This window comes from Ranitomeya variabilis, chromosome 1 (genome assembly GCF_051348905.1).
Source record: "Ranitomeya variabilis isolate aRanVar5 chromosome 1, aRanVar5.hap1, whole genome shotgun sequence".
Taxonomy (NCBI): domain Eukaryota; kingdom Metazoa; phylum Chordata; class Amphibia; order Anura; family Dendrobatidae; genus Ranitomeya; species Ranitomeya variabilis.
Window position 1 is genome coordinate 394291291 of NC_135232.1, and position 27093 is coordinate 394318383.

General features: G+C 42.1%; 1 protein-coding gene across 3 annotated transcripts in view; it reads left to right on the forward strand.

The window, feature by feature from the left end:
- The window catches only part of DMRT1 (doublesex and mab-3 related transcription factor 1), a 419177-nt gene extending 395201 nt beyond the window's left edge, over nt 1–23976 (forward strand). For 2 of the 3 annotated variants that reach the window (XM_077249111.1, XM_077249112.1), the window contains 2 exons: nt 10593–10634; nt 22410–23976. In XM_077249111.1, the coding sequence (XP_077105226.1) occupies nt 10593–10634; nt 22410–22564 (197 nt within the window). In that variant the 3' untranslated portion in view covers nt 22565–23976. The remainder of the gene's footprint in view (nt 1–10592; nt 10635–22409) is intronic. The other variant, XM_077249110.1, reaches the window with a different exon arrangement.
- The last annotated feature ends 3117 nt before the right edge of the window (nt 23977–27093 follow it).

Here is a 27093-nt window from a genome sequence, read left to right on the forward strand (position 1 = left end):
AGTATTCAACCCCCTGCAGATTTAGCAGGTTAAGGGTACTGTCACACAGTGGCACTTTGATCGCTCCGACGGCACGATCCGTGACGTTGCAGCGTCGCTTGATTATCGCTCCAGCGTCGTAGACTGCGGTCACACTTTGCAATGCACGGCGCTGGAGCGATAATTTCATGACGTAGTTGCGATGTAGAAGTCATACGGGACATTGGGAATATCGTGCACACCTTTGTTACATGCTGCGATCATGCCGCCACAGCGGGACACTTGACGACGAAATAAAGTTTCAAACGATCTGCTACGACGTACGATTCTCAGCGGGGTCCCTGATCGCAGTAGCGTGTCAGACACAGCGATATCGTAACTATATCGCTGGAACGTCACGGATCGTGCCGTTGTAGCGACCAAAGTGCCACTGTGTGACAGTACCCTTACATATTTGGAATTAACTTGGCATTGTGACATTTGGACTGTAGATCAGCCTGGAAGTGTGAAATGCACTGCAGCAAAAAAGAATGTTATTTCTTTGTTTATTTTTTTTTTTTAATTGGGAAAAGTTTTTTCAGAGGGTCATTTATTATTCAACCCCTCAACCCACCAGAATTCTGTTTGGTTCCCCTAAAGTATTAAGAAGTAGTTCAGGCACAAAGAACAATGAGCTTCACATGTTTGGATTAATTATCTCTTTTTCCAGCCTTTTCTGACTATTTAAGACCCTCCCCAAACTTGTGAACAGCACTCAAACATGGTCAACATGGGAAAGACAAAGGAGCATTCCAAGGCCATCAGAGACAAGATCGTGGAGGGTCACAAGGCTGGCAAGGGGTACAAAACCCTTTCCAAGGAGTTGGGCCTACCTGTCTCCACTGTTGGGAGCATCATCCGGAAGTGGAAGGCTTATGGAACTACTGTTAGCCTTCCACGGCCTGGACAGCCTTTGAAAGTTTCCTCCCGTGCCGAGGCCAGGCTTGTCCGAAGAGTCAAGGCTAACCCAAGGACAACAAGGAAGGAGCTCCGGGAAGATCTCATGGCAGTGGGGACATTGGTTTCAGTCAATACCATAAGTAACGTACTCTACCGCAATTGTCTCCGTTCCAGACGAGCCCGTAAGGTACCTTTACTTTCAAAGCGTCATGTCAAGGCTCGTCTACAGTTTGCTCATGATCACTTGGAGGACTCTGAGACTGACTGGTTCAAGGTTCTCTGGTCTGATGAGACCAAGATCGAGATCTTTGGTGCCAACCACACACGTGACGTTTGGAGACTGGATGGCACTGCATACGACCCCAAGAATACCATCCCTACAGTCAAGCATGGTGGTGGCAGCATCATGCTGTGGGGCTGTTTCTCAGCCAAGGGGCCAGGCCATCTGGTCCGCATCCATGGGAAGATGGATAGCACGGCCTACCTGGAGATTTTGGCCAAGAACCTCCGCTCCTCCATCAAGGATCTTAAGATGGGTCGTCATTTCATCTTCCAACAAGACAACGACCCAAAGCACACAGCCAAGAAAACCAAGGCCTGGTTCAAGAGGCAAAAAATCAAGGTGTTGCAGTGGCCTAGTCAGTCTCCTGACCTTAACCCAATTGAAAACTTGTGGAAGGAGCTCAAGATTAAAGTCCACATGAGACACCCAAAGAACCTAGATAACTTGGAGAAGATCTGCATGGAGGAGTGGGCCAAGATAACTCCAGAGACCTGTGCCGGCCTGATCAGGTCTTATAAAAGACGATTATTAGCTGTAATTGCAAACAAAGGTTATTCCACAAAATATTAAACCTAGGGGTTGAATAATAATTGACCCACACTTTTATGTTTAAAATTTATAATAATTTAACTGAGCAACAAAACTTTTTGGTTTGTAAGATTTATGCATCTGTTAATAAATCCTGCTCTTGTTTGAAGTTTGAAGGCTCTAACTTATTTGCATCTTATTAAACCTGCTAAATCTGCAGGGCGTTGAATACTCCTTTTAGGCACTGTACATATGTTCCATTCATCGTGCACTGGATGCGTCGGTATTTGGCGGACCTTCGTAGCGAAAAAACGTTCAAGGGAACGTTTTTCATACGTCGTGTCCTGCATTTTAAACTGTGCATGCCCAGCCGTAACTCCACCCCCTCCTCCCTGGGAGTTCACTATGAGCAGCGGACGCGTTGAAACACTGCGTCCGCTGCCCACATTGTGCAAAAAATCGCCAACGTCCGTCGGTACGTCGCGCCGACGCTTAGCGACGGCCGCGTACTGACGGCCGCGTACCGACGGAGGTGTGAAAGAAGCAGCTGTACTGTTTATAAACCCTGTTCTTAAGAAACTGGAATTGTACTGGATGTGCTGTGACATTAAACTACACTGTTCATGAGGACTCAATCAATTGTATCTGTGTGAACAAGTGGATCCATCTTGTGCCTGAGGAAGCTGCAGTGCATGGTTGCCCTGACTAATGGTTCCCCCAGAGTTCCAAAGAATTCATGAGACTCCTCCTTCCCCATCTGAACCTAGCGGCGTGCATGTAACACTTTACCTACCTGACTGTGGTTTCGAGTATTGCTGCCTACTCGCCTGCAGTTTCCAGTATTGCAACTTGCCTGCAATCTCCAGGATGTTTTCCTGGTTGTCTGCAGCTTCCAAGGTATTCAGACTTTCTAGTTTCTCTAGTTCTATTTGTCCCCAGTCTTCTGGGACCTTTTCTATTTGTCAGCCCGCAGTTTTCAAGACGTCTTCCTGGCTGTGTTTGGCTTCCATGGTATTAGACTTTCTTGTCAATCTAGAGTTTTTTCTGCTACCTGTCTGCGTCTCCATGACGCTTCCTATCTGTCCTAGGTTTTCAGTAACTTATCAGACTGAGGTCTTCAGTTACTCTATCTGCCCGGGATCGCCAGTGACTCTGCTTTTCTGAATGTGTCCTACATGCCAGCAGTTTCCAGCATCCCACCTGCTTGCCTGTGGTCACTTGGATTTCTCCCTCTTACCAGCGTTTACCAGCAAACCGCCTGCTTGACTGTGGTCTCCGGAATGTCTCCTGCCTGCCTGCGGTTTCCAGCATACTGCCCGCTTGCCTGTGGACTCGTGGATGTCTCCCGTCTGCCAGCAATAGGACCTTTCACACATTTTTAACCACTAGGACCTGTGGTCACATGGTCGCTATGGACCAAAAGCAGCCGGGTAAGCCGGCGCATGCACACACCGCCGTGCACATAGCCCACGGCAATCAAAGGAAGGTCATTCCATGTCAAGTGAACCAATGATTTTTACCTCTATATTTTTAATTCTTTTGAGATTTTGTTATTTGGTAATAGTGTGTCAGAGAATGCAAAATGTGAAGGAAAAAAAATTCTAGATTTTTTTTGTGTGCGATATTCAAAGTTCGGAAAAAGTGCGAATTTCTTTGTTGCCTGCCTTTACATTTCTCCTCATAACTCATGTTTGAAAAAAGATAGAGAAACAAAATAAACACCATTCTGCTCAGAACTGTACAGGCGTTCACCAGATATGTCACAAGAGTATCTTTGATAATATTTTACCCATGCAAACGCAAAACTTTAGAACGCATTTCCGAAAAAAAAAATGTAATTTAAAAATTTCAAAAACTGCACATGTGCCTGCTATGCTCCTAGCCACATCTGTACCAAAATACAAGTTGGCATCGTGATGGGATCATATTTTAAAAAATAAAACTATTACAGTATCAATTCGAAAATCTAAAATTCAGATCTGTTCAGCCTGTGGTCTAAAAGTGTGGGGTCTATATTTACCAAATAACAGATGACAGGCTGGCAGCTCGAGCCTCCAGAGGCCATATTCACACCAAATCTTGGTAGTGGTAGAAGGGAACACTTGTTTTTTGTTTGGCTTTTTTCCTAGGTTCACTAAATGCTAAAACTGACCTACCAGTATGATTCTCCAGATCATTACGAGTTCATAGACACCAAACAGGTCTAGGTTCTTTTTTATCGAAGTAGTAAAAAAAGTTCCGTACTTTGCTAAAAAAAAAAATTTGCTCAATTTTCCGATACCCATAACCTCTCCATTTTTCGTGATCTGTGGTTGGGTGAGGGCTTATTTTTTGCGTGCCGAGCTGACGTTTTTAATGATGCCATTTTGGTGCAGATATGTTCTTTTGATCGCCAGTTATTGCATTTTAATGCAATGTCGCGGCGACCAAAAAAACATAATTCTTGGGTTTTTACTTTTTTATCGCTATGCCGTTTAGCAATCAGGTTAATCCTTTTTTCATTGATAGATTAGGCAATTCTGAACGCGGCAATACCAAATATGTGTAGGTTTGATTTTTTTTTCATTGTTTTATTTTGAATCGGGTGAAAGGGGGGTGATTTGAACTTTTATATTTTTTTTATTTTTTTCATATTTTTTTAAAAAAATTTTTTTACTTTTTTGGCATGCTTCAATAGCCTCCATGGGAGGCTAGAAGCTGCTACAACTTGATCGGTTCGGCTACATAGAGACGATGCTCAGATCGCCTCTATGTAGCAGAATTACAGACTTGCTATGAGCGCCGACCACAGGGTGGCGCTCATAGCAATCCAGCATCAACAACCATAGAGGTTTCAAGGAGACCTTTGGCTGTCATGCCGACGCACCGATAACACAAGATCTTGTGACAGAGGTCACATACGCGCATTTCCGGCCGGGTGGCCGGAAGTGCTTCTTTAATGCCGCTGTCAGAGTTTGACAGCGGCATTTAACTAATTAATAGGCGCGGGTGGATCGTGATTCCACCCTCGCCTATTGCGGGCACATGTCTGCTGTTAAAAACAGCTGACATGTCCCTGCTTTGATACGGGCTCACCGCCGGAGCGCACATCAAAGTGGGGGATACTGCCATCGGACTTACTATTCCGTCTGATGGCAGTAAGGGGTTAAATAATTTAATTGTGTTTTATCACATGAAATAAGTATTTGATCACTTACAAACCAGCAGATCTGTCAGCTTTTCTTTAATAAACCCTCCTACTCTGCACTTATTACCTGTATAAAAGACACCTGTTCACACAATCAATCACACTCCAACCTCTCCACCATGGTCAAGACGAAAGTGCTGTCTGAGGTCACCAGAGATAAAATTGTAGACCTGCACAAGGTTGGGAGGGCTACAGGAGAGTAGGCAAGCAGCTTGGTGAGAAGGCAATAACTGTTGACACAATTATTATGAAATGGAGGAAACACAAGATGATTGTCAATCTTCCCCAGTCTGGGGCTCCATGCAAGATCTCGCCTCGTGGGGTATGGATGATTCTGAGAAAGGTCAGTAAACAGCCCATAGCTACATGGGAGGACATGGTCAATGACCTGAAGAGAGCTGGGACCACAGTCTCAAACATTATCGTTAGTAACACTACGCCTTCACGAATTAAAATTCTGCAGGGCACGCAAGGTTCTCCTGCTCATGCCAGCACATATACAGGCCAGTTTGAATTTCGCCAATGACCATCTGAATGATCCAGAGGAGACATGGGTGAATGTCGTGTGGTCAGATGAGACTAAAATAGGATTTTCTGGTATCAACTCCACTCGCCGTGTTTGGAGGAAGAAGGATGAGTACAACCCCAAGCACACCGTCCCAACCGTGAAGCATAGTGAGGGAAACATCATACCTCAGGGGTGCTTTTCTGCAAAGGACAGGACAACTGCATTGTATTGAAGGGAGGATGGATGGGGTCATGTATCGCAAGATTTTGACAACAACCTCCTTCCCTCAGAGCATTGAAGATGGGTCTTCCAGCATGACAATGACCCGAAACACACAGCCAGGGCAACACACAACCTACTCCGTAAGGCCTGAACCCAATAGAAAATCTTTGGAGTGAGCTGAAATTCAATGTTGCCCAATCAGAACCCCAAAACCTAAAAGATCTGGAAAAGATCTGTATGAAGGAGTGGGCCAAAATCCCTGCTGCAATGTGTACAAACTTGGTTAAGAACTACAGGAAATGTCTGAGGTCTGTAATTGCAAACAAAGTTTTCTGCACCAAATATTAAGTTCTGTTCTGTTTTTGTGTTAGTATTGTATCAAATACTTATTTCATGCAATAAAATGCAAATTATGTAAAACTCGTATGAAGCGATTTTCTGGATTTTTTTTAGATTCTGTCTCTTACAGTTGAAGTGTACCTACGATAAAAATTACAGACCCCTCCATTCTTTGTACAGTTGTGGCCAAAAGTATTGACACCCCTGCAATTCTGTCAGATAATACTCAGTTTCTTCCTGAAAATTATTGCAAACACAAATTCTTTGGTATTATTATTATCTTCATTTAATTTGTCTTAAATGAAAAAACACAAAAAGAATTGTCCTAAAGCCAAATTGGATATAATTCCACACCAAACATAAAAAAGGGGGTGGACAAAGTATTGGCACTGTTCGAAAAATCATGTGATGCTTCTCTAATTTGTGTAATTAACAGCACCTGTAACTTACCTGTGGCACCTAACAGGTGTTGGCAATAACTAAATCACACTTGCAGCCAGTTGACATGGATTAAAGTTGACTCAACCTGTGTCCTTGTGTGTACCACATTGAGCATGGAAAAAAGAAAGAAGACCAAAGAACTGTCTGAGGACTTGACAAACCAAATTGTGAGGAAGCATGAGCAATCTCAAGGCTACAAGTCCATCTCCAAAGACCTGAATGTTCCTGTGTCTACCGTGCGCAGTGTCATCAAGAAGTTTAAAGCCCAGGGCACTGTGGCTAGCCTCCCTAGATGTGGACGGAAAAGAAAAATTGACAAGAGATTTCAACGCAAGATTGTGCGGATGTTGGATAAAGAACCTCGACTAACATCCAAACAAGTTCAAGCTGCCCTGCAGTCCGAGGGTACAACAGTGTCAACCCGTACTATCCGTCGGCATCTGAATGAAAAGGGACTGTATGATAGGAGACCCAGGAAGACCCCACTTCTTACCCCGAGACATAAAAAAGCCATGCTGGAGTTTGCCAAAACTTACCTGAAAAAGCCTAAAACGTTTTAGAAGAATGTTCTCTGGTCAGGTGAGACAAAAGTAGAGCTTTTTGGGCAAAGGCATCAACATAGAGTTTACAGGAGAAAAAAAAGAGGCATTCAAAGAAAAGAACACGGTCCCTACAGTCAAACATGGCGGAGGTTCCCTGATGTTTTGGGGTTGCTTTGCTGGCACTGGACTGCTTGACCGTGTGCATGGCATTATGAAGTCTGAAGACTAGCAACAAATTTTGCAGCATAATGTAGGGCCCAGTGTGAGAAAGCTGGGTCTCCCTCAGAGGTCATGGGTCTTCCAGCAGGACAATGACCCAAAACACACTTCAAAAAGCACTAGAAAATTGTTTGAGAGAAAGCACTGGAGACTTCTATGGTGGCCAGCAATGAGTCCAGACCTGAATCCCATAGAACACCTGTGGAGAGATCTAAAAATGACAGTTTGGAGAAGGCACCCTTCAAATATCAGGGACCTGGAGCAGTTTGCCAAAGAAGAATGGTCTAAAATTCCAGCAGAGCATTGTAAGAAACTCATTGATGGTTATCGGAAGCAGTTGGTCGCAGTTATTTTGGCTAAAGGTTGTGCAACCAAGTATTAGGCTGAGGGTGCCAATACTTTTGTCTGCCCCATTTTTGCAGTTTTGTGTGAAATGATCAATGCTTTGCTTTTTGCTTCATTCTCTTTTGTGTTTTTTAATTTAAGACAAATTAAATGAAGATAATAATACCAAAGAATTTGTGTTTGCAATGATTTTCAGGAAGAAACTGAGTATTATGTGACATAATTGCTGGGGTGTCAATACTTTTGGCCACAATTGTAGGTGGGAAAACTTACAGAACCAGCAGTATATCAAATACTTATTTTTTTTCCCCACTGTGTATATATATATATATATATATATATATATATATATATATATATATATTTATATATTAAGTGGCATGTAAAAGTTTGGGCACCCCTGGTGAAAATTACTGTTATTGTGAACAGTTAAGCAAGTTGAAGATGAAATGATCTCTAAAAGGCCTAAAGTTAAAGATGACACATTTGCTTTGTATCTTAGGCAGAAAAAAGAAAAATGTCATCTTTTACATTTTAAAAAATTGCAAAAGGCAAAATGGTCCGATGCAAAAGTTTGGGTACCCTGCATGGTTAATACCTAGTATCACTCCCTTTTGAAAGTATCCCAGCTTGCAAACACTTTTTGTAGCCAGCCAAGTGTTTTTTCAACTCTTTTTTGAGGAATTTTCATTCAATCTTCCTTGGAAAATTCTTCCAGTTCTGTGAGATTCCTGGGTTGTTTTGCATGCACTGCTATTTTGAGCTCTAGCCACAGATTTTCAATTAGGTACAGATCAGGGGACTGTGAGGGCCATTGTAAAGCCTTCAGCTTGCGCCTTCTGAGGTAGTCTTTTGTGGATTTTGACCTGTGTTTAGGATCATTATCCATTTGTAGAAGCCATCCTCTTTTCAACTTTTTTACCTATGGGTTTATATTTGCATCACAAATTTGTTGAAATTTCATTCAATCTATTCTTCCCTCTACCCGTGAAATGTTCCTTGTATCATTTTCTGCAACACAACCCCAAAGCATGATTGATCCACCCCATGCTTAATGGTTGGCCATATGTTCTTTTTCTGAAATTCTGTGCCCTTTTTTCTCCACAAACTTTTGATCATTGTGCCCAAAGAGTTATATTTTAACCTCATCGGTCCTTATGACTTGTTTCCAAAATACATCAAGCTTGTTTAGATGTTCTTTTGCATACTTCTGATGCTGAATTTTAGGGCTCATTCTAACATGCGAGAAACTCGGATGAGTCTTGCACGTCAATACCCTGCACCACACCCGGCACTCGGATCAGAGCGTGCGGCCGCGTAGCAATACATACAGCCGCACGCTCAGCTCCTGAGTGCCGAGTGTAGTGCTTGGTATTGATGTGTGAGACTCATCCGAGTTTCTCGCATGTAAGTATGAGCCTTTATGATGAGGACAGAGGAGACATTTTCTTCTGATGTCTTCCATGAAGGCCATATTTGTGCAGATGTCTCTGAACCGTGGTATAATGTACCACAAATCCAGAGTCTGCTAAAACCTTCTGAATGTCTTTTGCAGCAAGCGGGGATTCTGATTTGCCTCTGGCAATCCTACGAGCAGCTATCACAGGAATTTTGCTTGGTCCTCCAGACCTTATCTTGACCTTCACTTTTCCTGTTAACTGCCATTTCTTAATTACATTTCGAACTGAGGAAATAGTAACGTGAACGCTTTGCTATCTTTTTATAGCCTTATCCTGCTTTGTGGACCTCCACCATATTCATTTTCAGAGTGCCATTCAGCTGCTTAAGAACCCATAGCTTCTGTTTTTGGCACAAGGTTAGGCCTGTTTCACACATCAGTGGCTCCGGTACGTGTGGTGACAGTTTTCTCACGTACCAGAGACACTGACTCACGTAGACACATTAAAATAAATGTGTCTCTGCACATGTCAGCGTGTTTTCACTGACCGTGTGTCCGTTTGAAAAACACGGAGACATGTCGGTGTTCGTGGGAGCGCACGGATCACACGGACCCATTAAAGTCAATGGGTCCATGTAAACAGGACCACACGGACAGTGCAGGAGACAGCGCTAGAGTTAAGCGCTGTCCCCAGCGTGTGGTGCTGAAGCCGCCATTCATTCCTTCTGCCCGGCAGCGTTCGCTGGAGAGAAGGAATGAAAAATCATGTTTTTTTAATTTTTTTTGTTTTTAAAATAAAGTTCCCGGTCACCTCTCGCCTCCCACCCCCTGTGCGCCCGCCCGCTGGCATTAAAATACTCACCCAGCTCCCGCGATGTTTCCTCTCAGCGCCGCAGCTTGTCCTGTATGAGCTTTCACGTGGTGCCGCTCATTACAGTGATGAATATGCGGCTCCACCTCCCATAGGTATGAGACTGGCCTTAGAGGAGGCTGGGTCTTTATAAAGCTGGGAAATTTGCAACTCCTGGCTTTTCCTAACGATGATAGTGAACAAACCATAACCCTAACAAGCTAAATAAGGTCTGAAACCTTGGTTAAAGTTAACTGAGCACACAAATCTCCAAGGGTGCCTGAACTTTTGCATTGACCCATTTACCTTTTTGTAATTTTTAAAATGAAAAAACAAAAAAAGACAAAAAATGTTTGCTTCAAAATATAAAGGAATTGTGTCATCTTTAACTTTAGACCTTTTAGAGATTACTTGATCTTCAACTTGCTTACCTGTTCACAATAACAATAATTTTGATTAGGGGTACACAAACTTTTACATGTCACTGTAGTAAACATTTGAATCCTGAATGAGATCATTTCTTAGGCTACAGTCACACTATCAGTATTTGGTCAGTATTTAACATCAGTATTTGTAAACCAAAACCAGGAGTGGGTCAAAAATACACACTTGGTGACGTGTTTCTATTATAGCTTTCCCCTCTGTTTGTTCCATTACTGGTTTTGGCTTACAAATACTGATGTAAAATATTGATCACATACTGATAGTGTGACCGTAGCCTTACATTTTTAACAAGCTACTTTTCACTTGCAGAGAAATGAATGTGTAGCAGTTTTTTTTTTCACTATAATACCTCTGCTCTCTGTTACAGGAACTTTTCAAGGACCGAGAAACCAGATTGTTCAAGAAACAGGTAAGCAATTTGTGTTCAGTGGTTTTGTAAATAAAGCCATATGTATCTTAAAGGGTATCTGTCACCCCAAAAATGGCCTATAAACTAAGGCCACCGGCATCAGGGGCTCATCTACAGCATTCTGTAATGCTGTAGATAAGCCCCCCGATGTATCTTGAAGAAAAACAGGTTATATTATACTCACCCAGGGGCTGTCCCGCTGCGGTCCGGTCCGATGGGCGACGCGGTACGGGTCCGGCGTCTCCCATCTTCATACGATGATGTCCTCTTCTTGTCTTCTTGCCGCGGCTCCTGCGCAGGCGTACTTTGTCCTGTTGAGGGCTGAGGAAAGTGCTCAAGTAAGGTCAGAGAGGTCCAGCATCTGCGCACTGCAGTACTTTCCTCTGCCCTCAACAGGACAAAGTACGCCTGCGCAGGAGCCACGGCAAGAAGACAAGAAGAGGACGCCATCGTATGAAGATGGGAGGCGCTGGACGCGGACTGCGACGCCCATCGGACCGCAGCGGGACCGCCCCTGGGTGAGTATAATATAACCTGTTTTTCTTATCTTTCAGGATACATCGGGGGCTTATCTACAGCATTACAGAATGCTGCAGATGAGCCCCTGATCCCGGTGGCCTTAGCTTATAGGCCAATTTTGGGGTGACAGATTCCCTTTAATGCTTTCCCTGCCATAGACAACTCAAATATCTTAGGTCCTTTCAGAGTTTTAACTCACTAGTCAGGACTTATAGCGACATCTCAGCTTGGATTACAGCTTCAACAGTGATCCAAGGCTCATTTTGAAGCTGAGATTCTGTAATTGTGGCCCATCCCACATGTTAGGAGTATGGCCACGTTCACACTATCAGTATTTGGTCAGTATTTTACATCCTTATCTGTAAGCCAAAACAGGAGTGGAACAATCAGAGGAAAAGTATAATAGAAACACATCACCACTTCTGTATTTTTCACCCACTCCTGGCTTTGGCTTACACATACTAATGTAAAATACTGACCAAATACTGAATGTGTGAACATGTCCTTACAGTGAGGGTTGCAGCTGTCATTTCAGACTCTTATTTTAAGGCTATGTTAAAGTGTTCAGTATTTGGTCAGTATTTTACCTCTGTATCTGTAAGCCAAAACCAGGAGTGGTGATAAATGCAGAAGTGGTGACGTGTTTCTATAAGGCCGGCGTCACACTAGAGAGAAATGCGGACGAGTGAGAGGCGCAAAAGCAACGCATTGCATTCGGACCAATGTTTCTCTATGGGGCAGATTCTTCAGCCGTATATTTCTCGGCCGTATTTACGGGCTGAGAAAATCGCAGCATTCTGCGATTGTCAGCTTATTCCTCCAAAAATATGCCAATGAAAGTCTATGGGTACGAGAAAAATACGGATTACACACGGACCATGGGTGTGATTTGCGAGAAATGCAAGACTTTTCCAGGTGACAGGAAATGGGCCAAGCCATTATCAGGAAGCTTAGACATGCTAATTAGCTCAAAAACCGCTCCAGATATCCCGGAAGAATGCCTCCACGGAGTTCTGCAGCATGTCTACATACATAAATATAGAGATGCTTATCGTTCTGGTCCAAGAAAGGCCTGAGATTTGGGACCAGAGGGATGCACATTATTCAGACCGGGCCAGAAAAGGCGGCATGGAGGAGGATATGTGGGCTACTTTTTGCAGACCGTCCACGTGAGGAACAGCAACAAATAAGTAAGTTCACTCATGTTTTAAAAATAATATTAACTGCACTAAATAAGACGTTTTCACACTATCCCCATAAATCCTATTATGTTGTTTTTTATCCTATTATTAATAATAAAAATTATGTTTAGAAATTACACCTTACTAGGCCACATGACTCTCTAAAATCTCAATAAACTTGTGGATCCAATATGCGCAATGTCCTTATACATTCTTATTGTCTGTCATTGCAGTGGAAGATGCTATGAGATGCTGGCGCAGCATCCACGACCAATGCAGGTGGGAACGTCAGCAGCGGGCCAGGAGTGGTGATGCAGCACCGACCAAGCGGAAATACATTTATTTTGACCGCCTGGCATTTCTGGCTCCAATTATGGATCTCAGACCGTAAGTACATACATCACACCACATTACACATATGCTTTTTAGAGTCATATGTCGAAATTTTTATTTTAAATTTCCTAACAGAACTCAGTCCAACCTCACTGAGAGGGAGACAGGGTCGGATTCTGAGGCCATTATTGATTCTGTTGGGGAATGTGAAGAGGTAGCTGGCCCATCTTTTCAACCTTCCAGCTGCATCACCCACGCTCCACCTGAACCACCACCAGTAGCTGCAACAGGACCTGGACCAGCAGCTGCACCAGCTCCCAGCAGCCTTGATGAACATGGCAACAGCAGCAGCCCTACAGTTCCTCTGGAGGCCTCCCCCCAGCCTGCTGTCATATCCCGCCGTGGGCGACGAAGGCGAAAGATCCCTGCCTCTGATACCATTAGGCATGTTGACACAGGGGTTCTCAATTACCTGTCCAGGGTTGCCCAGGATGAGGGTGAGGAGGCATATTCCCGCAGTCTGGCCCAATACCTCCGTCCCCTACCCCGTGAGGTGAGGCTAAGTGTGCGAGAATCAATACAGATCCTCATTGATGCATATACACCTCCCAATACACCATATGAGGTCTTTGAGTTCTTGGAGAGGTGGCAGCTGTCACCCCGGAACCTGCTCAGAGTTAACCCAAACCCAGAGGTGCATTGGCAACATGGATCTGACGCACCTCCTCCACGGGTGCCTACACCTCAACCCATTCCCCTTCAAAACCAACCTTGGACACAACAGGCCCAAATGGCATCCTATAACCAACCTTCCCAATATGGCCACTTGTACAGACCCAGTGTTGGAGGCTGGTCCCAAAATGGCTTTGGACGACATGTGTTATGATCTGGTGGCCTAGGAGCAGCATGAGACGTACTCTGGAGAAGGTGGTACCTGTACTGACCGCAGACCCTGAACTTAACACCGCAACTAGAAGTAGTCGTGGAATGTACCTAACACTCCCTAGACATCTCAACACAGCCGGAGGACTAGATACCCTAGAGATAGAAAAGGGAAAACTATCTTGCCTCAGAGAAAATCCCCAAAGGATAGACAGCCCCCCACAAATATTGGCTGTGAGAGGAGAGGGAAATAACATACGCAGACTGAAATCAGGATTTAGCAAAGGAGGCCACTCTAGCTAAATAGAAAGGATAGGACAGAGTACTATGCGGTCAGTATTAAAACACTAGAAAATATCCACCACAGAAAATACAAAATCTCCACATCTAACTAAAGATATGGAGGGTATATCTGCATCTCCAGAGATACCAGCTTGGCTGAACAAATCCTTATGCAGACCAAGCTGGACAAGACAAAAACATGGAAAAGAACTGAACAATTAAGCCCACAGCATGTGGACTGCAAAAAACAAAGCCAGAACTTATCTTTGTTGAAATGAACAGCAAAGCAGGAGAGACCAGGAAGGGATGTGAATCCTCCAGGAACAATGGACAACTGGCACTGACTAAAGGGTCAACCAAGACTAAATAGCCCAGTCAAAATTGCAATAAGTGGACACACCTGATGAATGCCTATCCAAAGACAGCAGCGCTACCACTTATAACCACCGGAGGGAGCCCAAGAGCAGAATTCACAACAGACATGGCCATATTGGGGAGTATGAGTCATGTGGGTTCCAAAATCCCCAGGAGTCTCATCTCCATTTTCCATATGGTCACTTTGCCACTCAACAATCTGACCCTGGACACAACATACAGCTTGGCCAAGATTATGCACCCACACAGGGTGAAGCCAATTTGGACAACAAAGCCAGCAAGAAAGAGAGGCTGGACTCCCGCCATCACCTCCACCAACGTTCCAAAATCTCTGAATTATTATATGTGATTTTGCTCTTGCAAAATAATGTGTTTGTTTTATTGTTATTGAACATTTGAAAAAGGGTATGGCCAAATTTCTATGGCCACAAAAGCCATATGAGTTCAATATGGTTTTGCTAAAAAAAATATTATGTTTTGACTTTATAAAAAAGTTTGAAATGCCAATTTTTGTCTCTTCTTACAATAATTAATACAAGATACAGAATGAAAAACAAAATCATCTATTACATAAATCAAATTAACAGAAACAACAACTTAAATGAAAAAAGTATATTTATATACACAAACATTTTAAACTTATAACATAGATACAGCATGCTCTTGCTAGGGAGTAGCACCCTGAGGTGTCACAAAATAATTAGTGAAAATATCACGTACTTTCAGTCCGGAAAGCGCACGACGCTGAGGGATCACATGTTGTTTCGGTCTACCCACATTGCCCAACACACCTGCTCAGAGTTAACCCAAACCCAGAGGTGCATGGGCAACATGGATCTGACGCACCTCCTCCACGGGTGCCTACACCTCAACCCATTCCCCTTCAAAACCAACCTTGGACACAACAGGCCCAAATGGCATCCTATAACCAACCTTCCCAATATGGACACTTGTACAGACCCAGTGTTGGAGGCTGGTCCCAAAATGGCTTTGGACGACATGGCCATATTGGGGAGTATGAGTCATGTGGGTTCCAAAATCCCCAGGAGTCTCATCTCCATTTTCCATATGGTCACTTTGCCACTCAACAATCTGACCCTGGACACAACATACAGCTTGGCCAAGATTATGCACCCACACAGGGTGAAGCCAATTTGGACAACAAAGCCAGCAAGAAAGAGGCTGGACTCCCGCCATCACCTCCACCAATGTTCCAAAATCTCTAAATTATTTTATGTGATTTTGCTCTTGCAAAATAATGTGTTTGTTTTATTGTTATTGAACATTTGAAAAAGGGTATGGCCAAATTTCTATGGCCACAAAAGCCATGAGTTCGATATGGTTTTGCTAAAAAAAATATTATGTTTTGACTTTATAAAAAAGTTTGAAATGCCAATTTTTGTCTCTTCTTACAATAATTAATACAAGATACAGAATGAAAAACAAAACCATCTATTACATAAATCAAATTAACACAAACAACAACTTAAATGAAAAAAGTATATTTATATACACAAACATTTTAAACTTATAACATAGATACAGCATGCTTTTGCTAGGGAGTAGCACCCTGAGGTGTCACAAAATAATTAGTGAAAATATCACGTACTTTCAGTCCGGAAAGCGCACGACGCTGAGGGATCACATGTGATTTCGGTCTACCCACATTGCCCAACACACCTTCAGCGCCATCAGATGATGAGCATTCATTAAATCTGGTGAAATTATGTAGGACCACACATGCTTTGATGACCTCATTTACCTTGGCTTCACTCAGCTGAATGGCTGACTGGAGGACCCGCCATTTAGCACAAAGAATGCCAAAGGCGCACTCCTCCACCAGACGCTGTGTGCGTGATAGGCGCAAGTTAAAGATCCGACACCTCTGATCCAGGTTTCGACTGGGATATGGCCTCATTACATGCCTGGTTAATTGAAAGGCCTCATCTGCAACAAGTACATAAGGCACAGATTCCTGATTGGAGCCTGGAAGCTGACGTGGTGGTGGTAGGTCCAACAGGTTATTGCGCAGCCGCCGACCCATAATGGAAGAATTGAAGACTAGAGTCTCCAGTTCTCCCATAGGCCCCAATGTCTACAATTATAAACCTGTAGTGACTGTCAACCAGGGCCAACAACACAACAGAAAAATATTGTTTATAATTTTCGAATTGGGACCCTGAGTTCGGCGGCTTACGCACACGGATGTGTTTCCCATCAAGGGCTCCAATACAATTGGGAAATTGGCATTGCTCCTCAATTCCACAGGCAATCCGCAACAGTCTTCCATCTTGGGCACAGACATGACCACTTGATAAAGTCTGGACCAGATTACTGAACAGGTAGACCGGACTATGCATGAGATTGTAGACCTCCAATCAAAAATTCATGATAGAGTGCTGCATATGAAAGACCAGTTGTCAGGAAGCTAAAAGAAAACAAAAAAAACACATTAAAAATGTTTTAAGGTTTTAAAACATTCATATAGAGCACAAGTACTGTGTGGAACTAACAAGCCAGGCTATCACTACCTTAAAAAATTGACACGGCTATGTGAATTTAACATTAATAACATATTCTTATTACTAAGAGTAGAGATTTTAGATATATTAATAATAAACTAACAGCAGCTGGTAAGCATAACTAGAAAAGACATATAGAGACTCATCATCAACATAGAGTATGAGGCGGAGGAATACATACGGTAACATAAGGAGAAGATGCTCCTCAGCAGATATACATTTGCGCATCCTGGTGTCCTGAAAGGTGATCCCAGGGCGCAATGTCTCCAACACAATATCAAAGGTGGCAAGGCTCATACAACAATATTGATAAAACTTGTCAGGGTGTGTCCGCAGAGATGCATAGAGACGATGGAAATGGCCCTTAGTGACGCATTGCCTCAAAAGCGGATGGACCCACATTCGTCTCCTCCTTCTCGGTTCCACTATCACTGGGTATGGCTGGCCAAAGCGGCGTGGCAAAACCCAGTTGTATAGGACACGCTCAGTTGGGGTGAACCTAAGTGTGTCTGACATGTTGCCACCAATACACCAACACAAGCACAGCAACAAAATGGCCAGATTGGAGGCTGGCACCTGTTGTAGAGGCAATAAATAGGGTTGCTGATGATGATATAAATTATTTTCAGGCCTCAAAACCATTAAATGTCCATTTTGGAAGGTTGCGAGAAAAAAAACGCTATACGGAAGACATACGGAGGGTTACATGCGCAAAATACGCAGCCACACCTTGCCAACGGATTACATACAGATCACTGTTAAGGGAACATTTCTGCGTATTACGACCGTAATAAACAGACCGTATTTTTATACGTTAGGTGTGACTCCGGCCTTAAGGTACCTTCACACTTAACAACTATAGCGATAGCGATCCGTGACGTTGCAGCGTCCTGGATAGCGATATCGTTGTTTGACACGCAGCAGCGATCAGGATCCTGCTGTGACATCGTTGGTCGGAGCTAGAAGGCCAGTACCTTATTTCGTCGCTGGATCACCCGCTGACATCGCTGAGTCGGCGTGTGTGACGCTGATTCAGCGATGTCTTCACTGGTAACCGGGGTAAACATCGGGTTACTAAGCGCAGGGCCGCGCTTAGTAACCCGATATTTACCCAGGTTACCATTGTAAATGTAAAAAAAACCAAACACTACATTCTTACATTCCGGTGTCTGTCGTGTCCCCCGGCGTCCGCTTCCCTACACTGTGTCAGCGCCGGCCGTAAAGCAGAGCACAGTGGTGACGTCACCGCTCTGCCTTAGGGCAGCGCTTACACAGGATGCAGGAGGAGTGCAGGGAAGCGGACGCCGGGGGACGTGACAGGCACCGGAATGTGACTGTTTTTTTTTTTACATTTACAATGGTAACCAGGGTAAACATCGGGTTACTAAGCGCGGCCCTGCGCTTAGTAACCCGATGTTTACCCTGGTTACCCGGGGACTTCGGCATCGTTGGTCGCTGGAGAGCTGTCTGTGTGACAGCTCTCCAACGACCACACAACGACGAAACACCGACGCTGCAGCGATCGGCATCGTTGTCTATATCGCTGCAGCGCCGCTTAATGTGACGGTACCCTTATACTCTTCCTCTTATTGTTCCACTACTGGTTTTGGCTTACAGATACTGATGTAAAATACTGACCAAATACTGAATGTGTGAACGTGGCCTTCCCCATGATATCTCGGAATGAGTCACAACTACTGCAGCTTTTCTGATCTCCTTTTGAAATTTACATGAGTTATGGATCACGGTTAGGGTATGTGTCCACGTTCAGGATTGCTTCAGGCTTTGGTCAGGATTTTATGCAAGTAAAATTCTGACCAAAACTGCACCTGAGGTCACTGGCAGGTCACCTGCGGTGTGCCTGCGTGTTTTGCTCATTGTAGCAACATGCTGCGTTTTGAAAAAACGCACCACGCATGCGTTTTCGCGGCAAAAACGCATGCGTTTTTTAACGCATAGTGGAGTCGGGATTTCATGAAATCCCCTCCACTATGCTGTAACATCTGGACGCTGCGTTTTTGACGCTGCGGAAAAACGCAGCGTTTCCTGAATGTGGACACATACCCTTATAGCTCCGATGCCGACAGATACCTGTTAGGCCATGTTCACACACATTCAGTATTTGGTCAGTATTTTACCTCGGTATCTATAAGCCAAAACCAGGAGTGGAACAATCAGAGGAAAAGTATAATAGAAACACGTCACCACTTCTGTATTTATCACCCACTCCTGCTTTGGCTTACAGATACTGAGGTAAAATACTGACCAAATACTGAACGTTTGCATGTGCCTTAAAATAAGCCTAGCACCTCTAACTTTATCCAGTGCAAAGGAGGAGAGGGGTGGCTGTGGAAGAGTTGACACTCTGCAAGGACAAGAGACAGATGATGTGTGATGACCTTTTTTCCCTGTGTAATAATAGGTGAGAATCCCACCAGTAAGTAAAGCAAAAAAAAAATGGTTTGGAAAAATAAAAAAAGTTCTTAGACATAGAACATTGGCACTCCAGCTAATTTTGCTGCATGGCAGACAAACCATTGAAACAAGACACGCTGGAAGCCACAGAACCAGGAAGATAAATGAAGAGGATAATGGCAGATCTGAAGCCACACACAGATGTAGAAGGCTGAATTTCCAGCAAATCATAGGTTATGTGAATAGGAGTTCAGAATGTTCGTAAAGCAAACGATGGGTTAAGCAACAGAGAAATGGCAGAGGGTTAAGCAGCGGATCTGCGGGTCAGAGGCGTCTACAAATACAAAATGCAGTGTAATGATTAGCCTCTAAATGTTAGTTCATATGGCTTACTGCAACTAATGGGTTAACCAGCCGGTCATGTGTAGCATAGGTGCTCGTTGCAGAGTCACAAATGTCACATTTGTAACAGCCTGAACTATAAACTAACTTGTCACTTAGTTCTCCCGGTGAACAACATAACATTTCTTCCCCCCCCCCAAAAAAAAAAAAAAAAACGAGAATTGCAAATTTTATGTCACTTTCACTTAAAAAACAATAATAAAAAACAGTCAAAAAGTCACAAGCCCTAAAATTACAGCTATTCATGCAAAAAACAAGTCCTCCTACATTCATAGTAACATAGTTATTAAGGTTGAAGGAAGACTTTAAGTCCATCTAGATCAACCCATAGCCTAACCTAACATGCCCAAATTCCTTCCTGACGCCACATACGGCAATCAGACTAGTTCCCTTGATCTACGCCCTATCAAGGAATCTAGTGTATATACCCTGTAACATTATACTTTTCCAGGAAGGTATCCAGTCCCCTCTTAAATTTAATTAATGAATCACTCATTACAACATCATACGGCAGAGAGTTCCATAGTCTCACTGCTCTTACAGTAAAGAATCCGCGTCTGTTATTATGCTTAAACCTTCTTTCCTCCAGACGTAGAGGATGCCCCCTTGTCCCTGTCACCGGTCTATGATTAAAAAGATCATCAGAAAGGTCTTTGTACTGTCCCCTCATATATTTATACATTAAAATAAGATCACCAAAAAAAAAATCATAGCTTTTATGTAAGTTATGGCAACACTATTTCTTTTTATTAAATAAGATTTTATTACAAGTAATAAACTATAAGTAAACTATACATATGTAGTACTGCCAAGTCCATGACCACCCAAACTATAAAATGAGTGCTAAGAATCCTACCTTATAAACACGATAAAAAAAGAGACAAACCCAGAATTGCAGTTTTATGATAATTTTACTTAAAAAAATTTTTTAATAAAAAATGATAAAAGAAAGATTTATGAAGCCCAAATTGATGCCAAAAATACTACAGTTGGTCACACAAAAAATAAACTTGCGGGCTCTTTACACATTGCGATCTTGCCCATGTTCATTGGACCCATTGGGGCTTATGTCCAAACCCTTTGCAAAACGGGACCCGGACACATGCGCCATAGAATGTAGTGGTGCTGACAGGGGGACCATCACTCTGTTGTGCATCACTTTCAGGAGTGTACGCCTCCTGGAGGCAGACACCCAGACACAGTCTACTATATGTGAATGTCTGCCTCCAGTAGGTATCTACGCCCCAAAAATAATGTGCTACAGAGCGCAGGTTGACGCCTGAAACCTGATTTGCGGGGTTTTCAGATGCAGGACCACTGAATGTGGGCAAGAATGCAATGTGTAAGGGCCATCAAGAGCAAAAAAATTTTATGGGTTTTTACAACGTTGTGACACATAAAAACATTAATTTTGAGAAAATCAGATTTTATTATAGAAAAGTAATACATTGTAAATAAATTATTCATATTTGCGAAGATTGTGTTTGTAGCAACCCAAACTATAAATTGGCCATGCTATATATCCCACCCTGCGTTGTCGATTCTCATCCGACATTCGAATCCGTATCAGATGTGCTTCGTAATTTTGTGACGATGGCTTGGTCCACACAAAAATCAAGTGTGTGAACAGCGCCATAGACGATACTATGAAAAACACGGATAGAATTCGTACATGAAAAACGGACGTCAGAACGAGCCCTTACACTGAGCTCTTACATGAGGTTTTCTGTCTAAATCTCTGAAAAACAGAATTCAAACAATCCATTTACTATAATGAGATGGATGGAGATTGAGACAGAGAGACTCATTACCAAAGAAAGTAAAATAATCCAAAAATATTTTTCAACTACATAAAAGTAAAAGACTCAAAAATGATAGTGTTGGCCCCCTCAGAAATAATCTGGGAGAAATAGTGGAAAAGGATGAGGGAAAGGCCAATCTGCTAAATACCTTTTTCTCCAGAATTTCAACAATAAAACCAGAAATTGTTCATTAAGTGTCACCAGCTTAACCCAGCAGGAAGTATGTAATCCCCACAAAATAGCTAAAATATAATATTCCAGGTCTTGGACACTAAATTCAGTGATGAGACGTTGATCCAGGGAACTAGTCTGATGCCCTATGTGGAGTTGGAAAGGGATTTTTCTCTTGGTATGGGGCAATTATTGGCTCCTTTCTGATGGTGTATTTTAGACCCCTATTCTCTACAATGAATGTGGTCCTAAAGGTACCGTCACACTCAGCGACGCTGCGGCGATATAGACAACGAGCCGACCTAAACTAGATCGCTGCAGCGTCGCTGTTTAGGTCGCTGTAGAGACGTCAAACACATCAACTCCAGAACGATGCAGGAGCGATCCAGTGACGTAACGGCAACTCACTTCTCGTTCTCGCTGGTTGTTAGCTCCATTACATCCATTGTTATCGTCGTTGCTTTTGATGTCAAACATGACGCTACACGCCGACGAAATAAAGTTCTGGACTTCTAGCTCCGACCAGCGATGGCACAGCAGGATCCAGATCGCTGCTGCGTGTCAAACACAACGAGATCGCTATCCAGGATGCTGCAACGTCGCGGATTGATGTCGTTCTCATTGCAAAGTTGCTGAGTGTGAGGGTACCTTAAGGGGGTCAGACCACAAAGTTATCACCTTGCCTGTGGAGGAACACTGCATCCCTGGTGTAGTTAATGCCAAGAAGATAGCTAGGAAATGTTGCCATTTTTACATACTTTGCTGTATATCAAATACAGAAAGGTGCAAAGGTATATAAAAGATCTAATATGGGCAATAACATTGTTTGTAAACCATGTATTCTTACTTGCCTCATGAGACACATGACTGATGTGTGTTGTTTGTGCGCAGTGTTTTCTCCACCAAGCAGCCAAGACTCCGGACTGGTTTCCTTGTCCAGCAGCTCGTCGGTCACCAGTGACAGCACCAAAGGTGCAGCCGAGTGCGAAGCTCCCACTGAAGCCCCTCTATATCCAGTGGCAGCTATTACTGAAGATGGGGAGTGAGGTCACCTGGAACAAGCAACAGTTAAACCAACAATTACAGCAACAAGTCCAAAGTTTCTTTATTTAAAAGGCAAAAGCCAGCTCAGGATTCATTTCCTCAGTTAACATAAGTTGCTTTCATCCACCTGATGCATTGCTTTGCCTCTAAATACAAGTCTTGTCATACTTTATCACTGATTTGTTGTAGAATGTTATAGTTACCTAAATTGTGGCAAGTTTTTAATTTAGACAGTTTCTGGGTAATAGTTTCTACAGTTTCTACATCAGAATGTGCCTATAAAGATGAGTAATTATCCTGCCTTACAGGTCACTTATGACAGTGGTCTGAAAAACAGTGTTGTCCACTTGGCAATCACGTCCATGGCTACTTTCAATTTTGATGAGCTCTAAAAAAAAAACCTCTAGAAACACTTCAACCTGAAGAGATATTTTAGGCTTCAATCCGCTAACTATTGAAATAGCTGTAAAGTGCAGCTTGGGACTTTATGGGACACATAATTTGGAACCATTGGGCATATGGACATCATAAAGGGTGTCCCCCTTTTTAGGACCCGTGAAAGTTAGAGAATGATGCATTATGATGCAATCACACATCTTTCCAGGGACTGACATCAGTAGGTCCGCAGCTAGATTCACAGAAGAGAAACATTGCCTGCCACATCTCTGTGTCTGGTTATAGATCATGGTCAGATGCACATCTTTTATATCTTTTGTATCTGATTCATGTAAAAATAGATATGGTAAATCTGATGAAATTCCCCTACGAAAAGCATAGCTGATCGTTATAGCTAAGGCAAAACCCAAATTCCTTGTGTAGCTGCAAACCATAGCCACATTTTCTCAGTGGGACTGGTACTGCATGTCTGGATACTGTCTGACATGGGAACAAAGAATTGTGGTGAAAAGCAAAGAGCAGTACACACTTTATAGACTAGAGTCCACCTTATATTCCCTTTTATATGTAGATTGACAGTACGAGTTATATCTCCAGTTTAGCTTTAACGTTGCAGTGCTTGAGTTATTTTTACATTTTTGTAGATTTTTTCAACTAATGATTTTATTAACAAAAAAACATTTCAAAGTGCAATCCACACAGAGTTCATGGTTGGCCTAGTAGAGAAATGTTACAATGTGTTGTGTTCCTTCTCTTCTCCACACTCCTGGCTCAGATGTATTGTTCTCTGTTGTAGCAGCTGCACAGAAAATAAAAAAATGTTATTGATGACTAAATCTACCTGTGTGTATACTTGGTAAGCTGTATTAAATAGAAAAAAAAAAAGAAATTACTTGTATTTTTTTCGCTTTGTGCCTCTGAAAACATCTATTTGATTTCGCCCCCATCTGTTGTAATCAATAACCTGACCATCTTGTTTTTTTTATTAAATGTACTTACTCTTAATTTCATCCACCAGTGGTTTTAGAGAGAATAATGTGGAGTTACCTATATGGCTTTGACATTATAAATCACTTCTTGAGGCTGAATCGTATAGCGGTATCGATTGATCCTGATATATCACAGAAATTTACTGTCACTTCTGTTTTCAATTAAAGATACAATCAGTCAGATAATGACTTAATTGGATTTTACAGAAGATTGAGTTTTATTGCCTAGTGCTTTACGAGTTTAGTTAAGGGAGATCATTTTATCACACTTGTCAGCCAGTTACTGCAGTCCCTGTGCCCTTCTACGGCTGCTATTGTGACAAAGCCACACACAATAGGGCAGGGAGGGCTTATATTCTGATGACTATTAGGATATATTCATGTGTTAAAGAATGAAAGCGCAGCAGAGATACGGGACATTGAGCCAAAGTCATTTTTATTCTTTTCCTCGCTGCTGATGGCAGCTTGGAAATAGTGTCTGAAGTTTTAACAATTCGGACCTATAGCCCCCTTCATCCACCCTTCACTTGGCTACATGGGGTCTGCAAGCTGAGCAAAGGCATGTCTTCCCACAGTGTAGAAACGAAACTGATATCAATGATAGCCAACGCAATGCTGATTTAATTCTTGCTTATTTGTGTTCCCTAGCTTTTTAATTAATATGCTTAACTCTTTTGACACCAAAGTCTAGGATGGTAGAGTAAAGTTAACCATTGACATCAAATAACTGTTAGGCAGAATGTCTACCAGCTGACAAATAAAATTGACAATAGCCTTATTAACTTCACATTCAGCTTTTTTAAGTATCACTAATTCTTCAGGCGGGTGAATGGCTGTATCTTTTGGGGATTGTACACAATTTCATTGAAAAAAAACTCCCATTCTAACCAAAATCGTTGGGTGACACTCTGACCCCCCCATATATTACCAAACAATTGAGGGAGCCAAAGACGAATATCCAATGTCTCTACAACAGATGGAGGCATAATGTCTGGAATTGAAGAATCGAATTAAGGTAGGTTGTGTGGAATAAAATGAAACTAACCCAAACACCCATTTCTGGCAAGAACAGCACGATCAAGAATGCAAATACTGGCTATGATAGATTTCTTTGCATTGTTGACAGGGTCTCTTTAACCTCTTAATGACCGGGCCAAATTTTTTAAATCTGACCATTGTCACTTTTTGTAGCAATAACTCTAAAAAAGGCTTCAAAATATCCAATTGATTTGGGGACTTTTTTTCGTGACACATTATACTTTATGATAATTGTAAGCTTGGGTTATGTTTTGTGTTTATTTCTAAAAAAAATCAGAAGGTTGCCAACTTTTTTTAAAAGGTTTAAAAATGTAGCATTGATTGTTCATTTTTTTCCAGGAAATTTACAGAGCTATTTTCTTAGGGATCAATTCAGTTTTGAAGTGACTTTGGGGGTCCTGTATATAGTGATACCATTTTAAAAACAGCACCCCTCAACGTATTCAAAATTGCTTTCAGGTAGTTTCTTAACCCTTCAGGTGCTTTTCAGGAATTAATACAAAGTGACATGACAGGAATTTTTACCACCTAAACTTTTCTAACGTCTGAACAGGTCACTATAGCCAGTAGACTCTAAGGCCGCTATTTGGCCATGAATTACCATGGCAACCATCAGGACCAAACAATAATGATCTTAGGATTCCGATGGGGTTAACCATCTACATGCTGTAGTCACTCTTTACAGCAGTATTTAAGGGGTCGATGCCAACACTGATGCAGCAAGTTTCCAGCTATAGCGTACAGCTGATAGCTGCTGGATTGTCACCCCTCGGGGGATGCTATTTTCTTATATCGTAGGTCAGTTTTAAGTCGTATTGGTGGTCATTAAGGGGTTAATAAATGTCATTCAACACACTTGAAACGATGAGGCTATGTATGGGGCAGAATGCAAAAGTAGCAAACATAAAACAATTAGCATACAAATGTGATATGTATAAATATTTATATATTATAATACATATCTATTCTTTCAAATATGTTTCACAGATTAGCCTAGTACATTTTTAATCAGTTCTTGTAATTTCAGATAGGGTTTTTTTCGTGTAATGTTTGAAATCCAAAAAGTAGATGCTTTGTCCTTTAGGTGCTGAAAAAAGGGAACAAAATTAGACTAAAAAAGTACTAACAGTATTCACCCAAAATATAAAACACCGTAGTAGATGTGCATAATGTGAATATTTTTTGTTCCCCTTTAGCATGATTTGATCACTGTTAATTTTGTTTTCTTCAGAAAAATACTAAAAAATTAACATCTTTATGTTATTTGCACTGAAACAAAAACAAAGATGGAGTGAGAATGTCCTGTCTGTGCAATGACATAAATATATGATTCATGCAGTTTAATTGTTGCCAAATCTAATCAGCACATTTCACAATTACAATCTTCCTCTGAAGATCACCAACCTGCCTATGACTTTCTTTTTCTCCATAAACCTTTAATTATATTTGTTATATGAACTATATACAGTGTTCTCATTTTGTACAAATCGGGGAAGATTTTGATGCTTGTATCTTTCCATACAACAGATGATGAACATCTGTCAGTAAGTGAAGCACATCACAACATGATGTTTTGGAGAAATCTAGTATCCACTCATAAAACTTATGGAGCACAATAATTCCCCACTACAGGCACTGGCATGTACCCCTCATAAGACCCTCGTGTGGCCAGATTACATACATCATTTGTTTTCACGTGTGACAAATGTATTTCACAATGAACAACATAAAGTTTAGTCTGTTGATGCTGCCTACTATAAAATAGTATTGTAATATGAAAATAATACAAATAAATTATATAATTATATCTGTATGTAATGTGTATTCTGTATAATTTCTGTATATTCTGCTGCACATTTGTAGCAGGTTCTACAGAAGACAGATTAAATGATTCTGTTCTCTTATCTGCAATCTTTTACTATGTATATATAAATGGAGAGTGCACAGAATATGTAAGTCATAGGCTGCATTTTATTTAATAAGTGGATGCTACAAAAAGTATCCAGAACACCCAGACTGTATGTGAAATGGTGCTGAATCTGCCATGTATTAGGTGTAGGGAATTTGATACAGTACATATGATAGAGATAAACCTATACACACAGACA